The 13050-nt window shown below is 39.5% G+C and overlaps 1 protein-coding gene across 1 annotated transcript in view; it reads right to left on the reverse strand.

Moving 5' to 3' along the window:
• LOC124595032 (juvenile hormone esterase-like) overlaps positions 1-13050 on the reverse strand; it is a 164000-nt gene that overhangs the window by 49724 nt on the left and 101226 nt on the right. Inside the window, exon 7 of the mRNA XM_047133593.1 lies at positions 10672-10850. Within this exon, the coding sequence (XP_046989549.1) occupies positions 10672-10850 (179 nt within the window). The remainder of the gene's footprint in view (positions 1-10671; positions 10851-13050) is intronic.

Raw genomic sequence — 13050 nt, forward strand, 5'->3', positions numbered from 1 at the left:
TGCTACAGGTTTGGCCGGCCGTGGTGGCTGAGTGGTTCTAGGTGCTACAGTCTGGAACCATGCGACCGCAGGTTTGAATCCTGCCTTGGGCATGGATGTGTGTGATGTCCTTAGGTTAGTTAGGTTTAAGTAGTTCTAAGTTCTAGGGGACTGATGATCTCAGAAGTTAAGTCCCATAGTGCTCAGAGCCATTTGAACCATTTTTTTTGCTACAGGTTTGTAAATTAAGAACTAGTCTGCTGTACCCACAAGCTAATTGTACAACATAGGGTGTGCATTGTACTACTGGTTGCGTGCTGAGTCACTATTTAAACTTGCACCGTAATGAGTGGGACACACGTTTATTATCTATTGTGGCTGCATATAATTTGAAAGTCTGTAATAGTACTCGGCTACTTCTGTGCATGGCAGTTTATGGAAGGAAAATGGCTTCATTGTTTGACAAGGACAGCCCAAAAACCAGCAAGGATGGTGAGTCTGTTAAGCATTTGGCCAAAACATCGAGAGAGGTGTGAAGGTATGTTCAGGGAGTGGACACCAAAGCCTGGAACAGCAAAAGCAAGTAGGTAATCACTAGGGCAAATTACAACAGTATAGAGTAAGACAGTGGGTAATCTTATTGAGCCCTTGTATCTACATCTACATCTACATAGATACTCCGCAAGCCACTATACAGTGTGTGGCACAGGGTACCCTGTACCACTACTTGTCATTTCCTCTCCTATTCCTCTCACAAATAGAGCAAGGGAAAAATGACTGCCTGTAGACTTCTGCATGAGCCCTAATTTCTCATTTCTTACCTTTATGGTCCTTACGTGTGATGTATGTTGGTGGGAGCAGAATCGTTCAGCAGTCAGCTTCAAAAGCCGGTTCTCTACATTTTCTCAATAGTGTTTCTTGAAAAGAACATTGCCTTCCCTCCAGGGATTCCCATCTGCATTCCTGAAGCATCTCACTAACACTTAAATGTTGTTGAAACCTATCGGTAACAAATAGGGCAGCCTGCCTCTGAATTGCTTCTATGTCTTCCTTCAAACTGACATGGTATGGGTCCCAAACACTCGAGCAGTACTCAAGAATAGTTCGCACCATCATCCTATATGCAGTTGCCTTTACAGGTGAATCACTCTTTCCTAAAATTCTCCCAATAAAACTGATGTCAACCATATGCCTTCCCTACTACAGTTCTCACATGCTCGTTCCAACTCATATCACTTTGCAATGTTACACCAGATATTTAAATGACTTGACTATGTCAATCTGGACACTAGTAATACTGTAACTGAACATTATATGTTTATTCTTCCTACACATCCGCATTTACTTACATTTTTCCACATTTAGGACAAGCTGCCATTCATCACCCACCAACTGGAAATTTTGTCTGTCACCTCGTATCTTCCTACAGTCACCCAACTTCGACACCTTACCATACACCACAGCATCATCAGCAATCAATCACAAATTGCTGCCCATCCTGTCTGCCAAATCATTTAGGTATACAGAGAACAACAGTGGTCCTATCACACTTGCCTGGGGCACTCATGGCGATACCCTTGTCTCTGATGAACACTCGCTGTTGAGGACAACATACTGGCTTCTATTATTTAAGAAGTCTTTGAGCCATTCTCATATCTGTGAACTTATTCTATATGCTCGTAGCTTCTTTAACAGCCTGCTATGGAGCACCGTGTCAAATGCTTTCTGGAAATCTAGAAATATGGAATCTGCCTGTTACCCCACATCGTGGTTCTCAATATATCATGTGAGGAGAAAAGGGGAAACTGCTGAGTCTCACACAAGCAGTTCTTTCTAAAACCATGTTGATTCATAGACACAAGCTTCTGAGCCTCAAGAAACTTTATTATATTCAAACTGAGAATATGTTCAAGGATTCTGCAACAAACAGAAGTTACGGATGTTGGTCTGTAATTTTGCAGGTCTGTTCTTTCACCTTTTTTATATACTTGGAGTCACCTGTACTTTTTTCCAGTTGCTTAGGACTTTGTGCTGGGTGAGGGATTCACGATAAATACAAAGTAGGTAAGGAGCCAATGCCATAGGATACAGTTTGTAAAATTGAACTGGTATTCCATCTGGACCCGGTGATTTATTTGTTTTCAAATCTTTCATTTGTTTATCTATGCCAGTTATGCTTATTTCTATGTTGTCCACATGAGAGTCTGTCCAATAGTCAAATGATGGTATGTTTGTATGGTTCTCCTGTGTGAATGATTTGTTGAACATGAAATTTAAAACTTCAGCTTCCATTTCACTTTCTTCAACTGCCACCCCAGACTGGTCAATGAGGGACTGAATGGAAGCTTAGATCTGCTTATCAATTTTACATAAGACCAGAACTTTCTCAGGTTCTCTGCCAAATCTCTTGCTAAGGTGTGATGGTGATAGTTGTATGTTTCGCGCATAGATCTTTTCATTGACACATGAATCTCTACTAACCTTCGCTTGTTGTCATTAGTGCATCCCCTTTTCAACCTAGTGTGCAACAGCCTCTGCTTTCTCAGCACTTGCCGAATTTCATTATTTTCTACCCGTATTTATTTATTTTTTTATTCATTTAGATTTTTTTTGTGTGGAGTCATCAATATGATGGCTTTTGTAAATGTCAAGTACAGTTACAAACATAGAATACTATTAGATCTTAGCTTTACAGGCAGTAATTAAACAGTATATTGATGCTTGTCAAAATACATTACATCTTACACATATTAATACAGCCAATTATTTTTGTATAAGCTATATTATTTTACAGCTCTTATCTTAACCATTTAAAATTCGTTGGTGAATAGGGACACTTTTCAATTAAGAATTCTTTTAGTTCTGTTATGATTGCTTTTTATTACTGTTTTTGATGAACTATGATAGTTTACTATACCATATAAGTCCATCAGTATATGAGCTCTGGTCCATCATTTTTAATTTTGTTCTTTGTCGGCAGTAATTCTCTTTGAACTTGGTGTTGTGCTCATGTATATCACTACATTTAATTACTTCAGTTTTTCAGAGTGACAAAAAAATTATTAATTTATAAAGATACAAAGAGTATATGGCAAAGTACATGTGTTGTCTGAAAACATCACTGCAAGAGTCTATATAGCCTAGTCCATGTATAATCCTTAACCCCCCTTTTTTGTAGCAATAGTACTCTGTTAAGGTGAATGTCTGCAGCACAACACCATATTTTTATACAGTAGCTAAGATGGGGATACATTTTTCCATAATACAGTTTTAAGCGTGTGGGTGGGCATCATTTTGGACAATTGGATAAGAAGATACAGCCCATTGCACACTTTTTTTTTTTTTACATGCTGCATTAATGTGGATAATCCACTGGAGGTTTTAGTCCAGATGGACCCCTAGAAATTTACACTCGTTTGCTTCCTCTGCCACCTACCTCATTTATGCATGAGTGGTGTAAGCTGCCAGTTGCAAATATTAACATCTGGGATTTATTTACATTGACCTTTAATTCTTGTGCATGAAAATATGAACTTAATTCTAGTATCCCATTACTTGCTGAGAATTTCAGTTCCTCACAATCTTTACCATGAAATAAAACTGAGGTGTCATCAGCAAAATTTACAATGTGCAAGTTAATGGGGTGTACGAAATCATTAAGATATGCTAAAAAGAGGAAAGGTCCAAGAACTGATCCGTGAGGGATTCCCTGTGTCACTGTTTCACTTGTGGATTTAAAGGTTAAGATCATATTGTCAATTTGATGTGTAGGTTTGGTGCACTGTTTCCAATTCACCAGGTAGATGGATAGAAGTTTCATTGCTGCATCACTGATATTGTATGCGTGCAATTTTTTTAAGAGAAGCTCATGAAATATTCTGGCTGTGTGCATACCACATTCTATATTGCTATATACTTCATGGAAGAAACTGGTAACAGCAGTGGTCATGCTTAGGTCTTTCCTAAACCCATGCTGTGATTCAGTAAGCATTTTGTGTCTTGAGCAAAATGTTGTTAGTTGTGATAGAATAACTGTTTGAAATATTTTACTGAAGGCAGGGATTAGTGATATCGGTCTTTAATTTGAAACTTCTTCTTTACTTCCCTTCTTATGGACTGGCTGAATTACACTTATTTTCAAAGCGTTTGGGTATATGTTTTCATTAATACTACAGTTGATAAGATAGTTAAGGGGTTTAATTATTTCATTGACACATTTCTTTAACACCACACTTGAGATACCATCCCATGCAGATGAATGCTTGTTCTTTAGCTTTTGCATTGTGTTAAATATTTCCTGTTGATTCACTTCTATAAATTCGAGCTCTATACCATCCATAACATCATTTGGTGTGCCAGCCTGTAGATCTATAATAGGTGCTGGTTGGTCAAAAGGAGAGATAAAATTCTTAGTGAAAAATTTACATACTTGATTTGGATCTTTCACTAGATGGCCCTCATGTCTAATGCTAACTGGTTCACTCTGTCCCTTGCTGGTGGCTTTATGATGTTTATTGATTAATCTCGAGGATGCCTTACTTATGTTGTCTGAACACTCTGTCGGTTTGATTGTACTTTTCCTTAAATATTTGTAGCTTTGTTTCCTTATATAAATGGTCAAGATCATATATATTCTGCCTTAACTTAATCAGCGTAGGTGTAAGTTTCAGCCTAGTATTACTTTCAAGATGAGAGTTGGTTCGTATCCTGTTTATTTCTTTGAGAGGGCAGCGGCAGTCGAAATGCTTCAGCTCTGTCCTGTAATATTTTTCCAATTTGTTTTCTGTCCCTTTTGTTTGGTAAATAGTGTCCCATTTCTCCTCTGCTAACTTAGTTTTGGAGGCACTGATGCTGGTGCTATTCAGGATCCGCTTCTTCTCAATTATCTTAGTTGCTGTTGGTACAGAAAATCATAACATTCTAACACCTGACAATAGTGATCTAAGTAATGAAATTAACACTTTGAAACTTAACACTGTCTTTTACATTTTTGTTGACTATTGCATAATCTATGTTACTGGAGCTTGACTCTGTTACTCTAGAGTCAGAGTTCACTATATTTGTCAGATTATATGAGTTTAATATATCTGTTATTTTCAAATAGGTTATACTACAGGAGTTTGCATCAATATTTAAGTCTCCAACTATGCTAAGGTCAGTGGGACCTGTTTGTCTAATTACCCTGTTAGGTCTATCAACACAGCATGACACATCTGTATTTGATGGGTAGCACATACCAATAATCTTATCTTTAGCTACCTTCCTTGAATGAGTGTTTATGTGGACCACAATACCAGCCATTTCAATTGTTCCTTCTTTGCAGTATTGTTCAACAAATGAGATTTTCTTAAATGGAAGATGTTCATTTACAAATATTGCCACTCCACCGCCTTTGTGTTGTTGCCTGCAGTAACTATATGCTACTACATAACCATCTAATTTATGATACTCAATTTCATTGTCTTTTAGTCCATGTTCTGTAATTACTAACACATGTGGTGAATTTTGTCCACAAATACTTGTAGCAAATTGAGTTTATTCCTATGATACTGCACATTTAGATGCATTATCCTAAATGGCATGATATTTTACAAAACATTGTGACATGGTATTCTGAATCAGTCGCATTATTACACAAGTCTTTAACAATGCGCTGTAATGACAATTTACTCACTTCCAAGTTGGTTTCTTCGTCATGTGAATAGGGTTCTTTCTAATCCAAGGGATTTTGATCAGTAAAATCCTGTTGCTTGAAAGTGAGCCTAAAAAAACTTGTCGATTATAATCTAAGATGACTAGGTCCATACAAAGCTCCTTACTAACTTCTGTTATCTGTTTCACTAACCTGAGCTTTCCATTTATGTTTAAATGAAGTCCGAGCCTGGTATGTTCTTCACGTTTCAGTTTGTCTACCAAGAGCATATGATTTAGTTTTTTTACATAGTTTCTGCAGTTCTAAATTATAGCGCTCAATTTCTGTATTAACACATGACCACTGCGGAAGATCGTGTTGTACTGGTGGGTGTGTTAGGGTAACATTTGTGTTGTATAGTTTTGGCAATAATTTCCTGTAAATTGTGAGTGCTGACTTGCTCTGGTTTTTGTAAACACTGTTGGCACTGCCAATGATTACAATGTGGTCGTCCTTTTTCAGATTGTTAGCTTCTGATAAATTCTTGACTACAGCACTTAATGTAGCTCAAAGTTTAAATTTTGCGAATACATAATATTCATTGTGTAAACCTTCATGAAGGGGAGCTGAAAGGCTTTTTCCATTGTTGTCCGCATACAGTAATAACTTTTTTGTGCTTCCAGGCACTAGATTTTTTTGTTTCGGCCTTAATCGGAAGATCAGTTGTACTTACTTTCGCTCACACTATTTGCTGTTCGCTGGCTGCGTCTAGTGCTGAAAACTTATTCGATGTAACTGGCGCGTTTTTCACTTTCTTGACAGTTTCGTGTTCTGTTTTTGGACTTTGCTGTGGTCCACGTAAATTTATTTGTAGTTTCGACGTATTCTGAGTTCGATATTATGTTTGTTTCGCCATAAATAACACGTTTTTTTTGTTTGCAAATCACGTTTAACAATATCAACAAGGCTGTTTTTGTGGCTATTTTCCGCCACTGTTTCAGTGTTTTCACTAGACCACAAACTTTTTTCACTTAAGAGCTTTTTGTTTTCTTGTTTCAGGAACGCTATTTTTTCTTGAAAGTTTCAGTATCACTATTTAATAACTTGGTAATTTCGTTTTTTGTGTGTACCACGTTGAGAAGATCTTCAAGTTCATCACACACACAGTCACCACAGGTCCAACAAATATTGTCATTTACGAACTTCAGGTTTGTGTTCGCACGCCTCTCATGTAACCAGAAGTTGCACTTCGTGCACAGAATGCCCTTCATCACACGTTTATTACATTTTTTACATGACAAGTTATTATAAAATTGCTTTTCTACTGAGACTGATGCAGCTCTGCGCTGAGCTACTGACGCCATCTTGCAAGGCACATAACTCTCCAGACCATGATTTACAATCTGCTTAAACTTTGCCCATAATTCCTCTATATCCAACTTACTGGAACTAAGTGACGCCAATTCAATGTCTAAGTGACTCATTTAACTGCTTATCTTCTCTACTTAGCAGAAACACTTTACTAACCTTCTTCACTGATTTATTAACTTTCGTAATCACAGATGCTATAATGACATCATGATTGCTAGTACCCATTTCTGTAGTGACATTTTCAATAAGATCCAACCCATTTTAGCTGCAAGGTCAAAGATATTTCCACTGCATGTGGGCTGCCGAGCTATCTGCTCAAGACAGTTTTCAGAAAACGCAGTCAAAAAAATTTTGCACAACTGTCTGTCTGTACCCCTCCACAATGAATCCATAGACATACCAGTCTGTACTTGGCAGGTTAAAGTCGCATCCAACTAGTACCGGTATTGCATGATCTGGGTATGAACATGCAAACTTTCTTTGAATGACCCTGCAACTAGCCACTAAAAACATTCAACAATTAACTTAGTTTCACCTATACCTGTTATATGCGATCAGATGGCTTCACTGTACAATATTTTTGTCATCTACAATGAACACTCCGCCTCCTAGGGCCTCTAACATATCTTTCCGATATATGTTCCACGACTTGCTAAGTATCTCAGTCCTTTCCACTTCGGGTTCCAACCAGCTCTCAGTCCCAAGAATGATTTGAGGATGAGGGGCAAGACAAAAAATTTTGTTACAAGGTGCCAAGGACCATGCCAGGTGATTGAAACAATGTCGCCACTGTACGTAAAACTGCAATAACCAACTCATGCATCTATAGTTCATGTTGGATGCCTGAGACGATTTCAAGGTGTGTTGGTGCAAATGTTACCATCCACCAGCAAGAAAGTGAGGGGTAGCAGGAAGAAAGGTGGATGCAAGAACCTTGTGTGACATGTGCATGATATTTCATATGGATTGAGGTCCAGTAAGTAGGAGAGGATATTTATTGTTGTGTATTCTGTTGTGTACAATTAAGGGGTTAAGGTGAATTGTAATGTTAATTTATATAATGTTGTGTATGTCTCAGGAAGCTTTTATGTGGTTAGGTAGCTGACTTTGATTGTAAAGTATTGGTGTTTTGTGTTTGGTGCTTCTTTCTGTGTTTAGTAAACACAGAAAAGAAGCAGGCCTTTCCAGGGAAAGGGGGAAGGGAGGAGGGGGAATGACTGCAACTCCCTGTTCCCAGGTTACTGCATGCCAGAGACAGAGATGAGGGAAATCCTAATTTTCACCAGGAGTGAAGCAGGGCAGCACTGGATTTAATTCGTGAACAGTACCATAGTGGCGTTGGTTAACTGATACTAACAGGAAAGACTCACAGGAGCTAAGCAATTGGAACTGGATGCAAGTGGATTAATAAAAACAGAACAGAATGTGACATTGCAGGGCTAACATTTCACTTGCAAGCCATTGTTATAGGAGAGACCAAGTCAAACATTACACAGCCCAGTTGCACTGGCCATATAAGCTGCTAGAGATGCTCCCCATACAAATTTTGATGTATCTGACATAATCTTTTCCTTGAACTGACTTATAGACATGTAAGAGGGACGAATTTCATTGGAAAGATGCTTTAGCATGTACAGCAATACCATGAGGAGCACATTTTTAAGAAGGAGACTGTAAATAATATATGTTGCGTTCATATAGAGGAGTCTTTTCTTATAGACTAGTCAGGGGTAGAGACCCAGAGGTCAGGTCACCCCAGAAGGTGTGTGTGTGTGGGGGGAGGGGGGGAGGGGGGGGGGGGGGGGAAGGTGTTTACTGCTGCTGCTAAAATTTGGGCATTGCCAAGATTTAATTTATAAATGGTTGGAAACCACGCATTGGCAGAACAAATGTGTCATTAACCAGTATAAATACTCACAGATTTTAGCAAGTATATGAGCAGTCTGGCGGCACCAACCACAGTGTGACGGCCACAGCAGTTACTGCCAGATTATGGGTCAACAAATTACAGTGCTGGACAGGGCTGTTACCTCTCCCAGACTAACTCTGAGTGCTAAGTCTAGCACCTGTAGACCTTGTGCTGTGCGACAGATGAGGTACCCCCAGGCTCTGTACAGCAGTATCTGAACTTCTGTCTTGGAGGGCAGTGGTTTTTGTCCAGGGCAAGCATTCCAGCATCTGTTACTGTCGCTTGCAGGGACAAGCTCTTCTTCCAGGTTCTAGTATCTCTACAAGAATTCCGGTAGATATACTTGCCTCAGGCACTTCCCATATGCCCCCACACTATGTAAACTGGAGTACACATTGCTGAGCAGACAAAACAAGTGTCAGTAACACTGGGTGCAGATATTGCAGCCAGATATCCTGGTAGCAGCCAGCTTCCACAGCAGTCACTGGAGCCACCATGAGTCACACCCAAGGGGGCATCATTGAACTACGAAGGCTGTAGCACATGCTTAATAAAAGTGTTTTACCTTCCAGCTGTTTTTTCCTAGTGACCACCGGCCAGCGCCTTTGACCCTCTCCCCCCTCCCAACCGGCCCCTCCCACCGTCCCTTTGTAGTGGCCTCTCACCCCTAGCCCACAGTAAAAAAGAAAGACACTGCGTAGTCAATGCCAACCTACAGTGTTTCATTATTTCCAGGTGTTAACAGCTAGCAATGATGCTTACTTTAATGAGTAGCTGGAAGTTAAACTCTTCTGTTTCATAAAGTTAAAACTGAAAAGTAAGTTGTTTTGCCTTATTCACAGTCACTTCACACAGTGCAGTAAAACAGTTAAATTTATAAATTATAGAGCACAGCAATCAGTCTGTAATTTATAAATCATATCACAATCACTGAGTGCTCCCATGTTCCTAATGGAAGGTAACCTGATGAAACAGTTAAATGACAAGGAACACACATCTCAGTGCTATATCTCATTTTCAAAATTATTTTCCTACCTTGATAATCAGTTAGTTTGCGTAAATGTTCCCTGGATTATTTGTACTGTTAGCCATAATGATATGGACTGAGTCATTTTACACTCGTACTACACATCCGTGTGTGAAAATGGGTACATGCTGACCGTTTACATGTGCTTTTGTTATTTTTATTTTTTGTAAGTACGGATGTAGGTTCCTACCCATCATCTTTTACACATTACAAAAATAGAAATTCTTCTATGAAATAGAAGGAAATATCAAGTAGAAACTTTCTCAGTTAGTTTTCAAATTTGACTTTGCTCTCAGTCAGATATTTTATATCACTGCATGAGTGATCAAAAATTTTGGTGGCAGAATTGTGCACATCTTTTTGTACTAAAGACAGCCTTAATGTGAAAAATGAATGTCATTTTTCTATTGTAATTATATACACCACTGTTTCTTTTGTACTGTAATTGGTTATGTACAACAAACTTCATAATGGAATAAATATACTGTGAAGCCTACTCAAAATTCCTAACTCTTTAAGCAGGTGTTTACAAGATGGACATGGGTAAGTACCACATATTGTTTTTACAGAATATTTTTTGAGCAATGAAGAATTTCTTTCTTAAAGATGGGTTGCTGCAGAACATTATTCCATATGAAATCGCTGAATGAAAATATGCAAAATACTTGCTGAAGATCTTAAAGACACGATTTAATGAGCACCTATACTCTCTTGTGATTGAGATTTCGTGTAACATTTTCATTTTTTACTTACTTGGCCGAGTCCAGTCCTAGAATTATTTGTTATTGGTTCAGTGCCGAGGTAGAAACTCCTCAGCTCTCTGCTTATTTGCCGTGATCGTGAAGTATTCCGTTCATACAAGAAAGATATGGGAAAGACTGTCTCATAATTTTCACTCATATCTTCTGCCCATGAAATGTTACCAAGTATTTCTGAAATACACAACCAAAATGCTCAACAAATGTCATGCAGATCTGTAGATACATACATTTTGTAGTATGTGCTGTGTTCAGCAATAAAATATTTAAGAGAAAATAGGATCATTAAACCGGTCTTGAAAGTGCGTAGACACATGAGTCCTGCTTACACATCTTGAAACTGATGAGGATGACTTGGTTACGGTACATTCTTCATCATATGAAAAGCAATTCATTTATTCTAATGAATGTCATACAGAAATAATCTACAAAATAAATTGGTAGTCCCCTGGAACAATCAGGTGTTTTGTATTTGTGGCAACCACAAAAAGAGTCTCAACAGAAAGAACTGAAAGGAAATATGAGAAAGAAGAAAATCTAGCAGTAAAGGCATAATACATCCTGATGATATGTAATGAAAACAGAGAAGAAATATAGGCATATAATGCACACTGTAAATAATGGTACATATATGAAGATTAATAAATTGTGAAATCAAGAAACAGGTGTGCATACGGAATTCCATAAACAGTTCGATGAGGCATAAAATCATAACAGCCAAAATGAAACAAAGTGGTGATGTGAGAAGCAACACAACAGATCGGTGTAATAATGGGGAAAATATTTGTGATTTTAATGTAATGGCACAATGCTCAAAGACGTGTTGGAATAAACTAGATAATTAACAGTGGAAAGACAAGGACTGTATAACAAGAATATGGAAAGAGTATATTGCTACTCATGGCAGAGAGGAGGTGTTGAGTGACAGACATGCATGATGGAAAAGAGTGCTAAAATATTTAAGCTTCAGACAAATCACCCAGTCCTGAGTTTCCTTGCTAGGACTGCGCCACTGGAGGGAGCAGCGGAGGCAATTCGTCTTGCAACATGGAAGAGCTCACTGCCCATGGATGTATCACCAAAAGAACAACTAGCTCCTGGCACAGACCTATAATACCCTGTATGGAGGTCCCTCAACTGCCTAAGAGCCGGTGTCTTCCGATGCAAGACCAACCTGAAGAAATGGGGAAACCTTCCAGCAAGTGCAGACACCTCTTGTGACTGCAGGGCTGAAGAAGATCCAAGCCACCTACTTGTATGCCCACTCCTGGACAACCCGTGCACAGTACATGATGTTTACGAATGAAATGACAAAGCTATCACAGCTGTTATTTTTTGGAAATGCTGACCGGACATGGAAATGAATGAATGACTGGGTCCTGAGGTGCGACTGCAACTCAGTATGATGTGAGCAGCCATTTTCTATTATGGGTAGTGGGAGTAAGGAGGAGGCATGGGGTGGGGAGGCTTAGGGGTGAGGGAAGATGCCAGTGCGGCCTTTGATGGAGGGCAGAGAAATGGGGGGACAGGATAGACTTCCTAGGTGCCATGTCAGGTGACCGTGCCAGGGGAAGAGCGTGGGGGAGGGGGGGGGGAAGAAAGAATAAAAGTACAGAAGAGGAAAGGACTTCTAGGTCCATTGGCAGGATGAAAGGTGTATGTAGTGCTGGAGTAGGAACAGTGAAGAGGATATGCAGGTGAAGGACCAGAAACTGGTGAAGGTTGAGGCCAAGGGGGTTATGAGAACAAAAGACGTGCTTAGGAAAGCTCCCATCCGTGCATTTCAGAAAAGCTGGTATTGGTCGGAAGAACCCAGATGGAATAAGCTGTGAAGCACTCATTAAATTGAAGCATATCATGTTGGGCATCATGTTCACCAACTGGGTGATCCAGCTTTCTCTTGGCCGTAGTTTGGAGGTGGCCATTCATGTGGACGGACAGCTTGTTTACTGTTGTGCTCTCATAGAAAGTGTCACAGTGGTTGCATCTGTGTTGGTAGTTCATGTGACTACTTTCACAAGTAGCCCTGTCATTGATGGGGTAGGAGGTGCCTGTAACAGGACTGGAGAAGGTGGTAGTGGGAGGATGTATGGGACATGTCTTGTGCCCAAGTCTATTGCAGAGATATGAGCAATGCGTTCAGTGGGTATTGGAATACCTATGTGGTACAGGTGGGGAGAAGAGTGGGGAGGCTATCCCTCATTTCAGGCATTATGAGAGGTAGGCATATCCCTGGCAGAGAATGTGATTCACTTGCTCCAGTTCTGGGTAGCACTGAATCACAAGAGGAGGGCTCCTTTGTGGCTGGACAGACAGCATGTTGGTGGTGGAAGCTGACTGGAGAGGCAAGACATGGGAGATCTGTTTCTGTAAG

The sequence above is a fragment of the Schistocerca americana genome, chromosome 2 (assembly GCF_021461395.2).
Source record: "Schistocerca americana isolate TAMUIC-IGC-003095 chromosome 2, iqSchAmer2.1, whole genome shotgun sequence".
Lineage (NCBI taxonomy): Eukaryota > Metazoa > Arthropoda > Insecta > Orthoptera > Acrididae > Schistocerca > Schistocerca americana.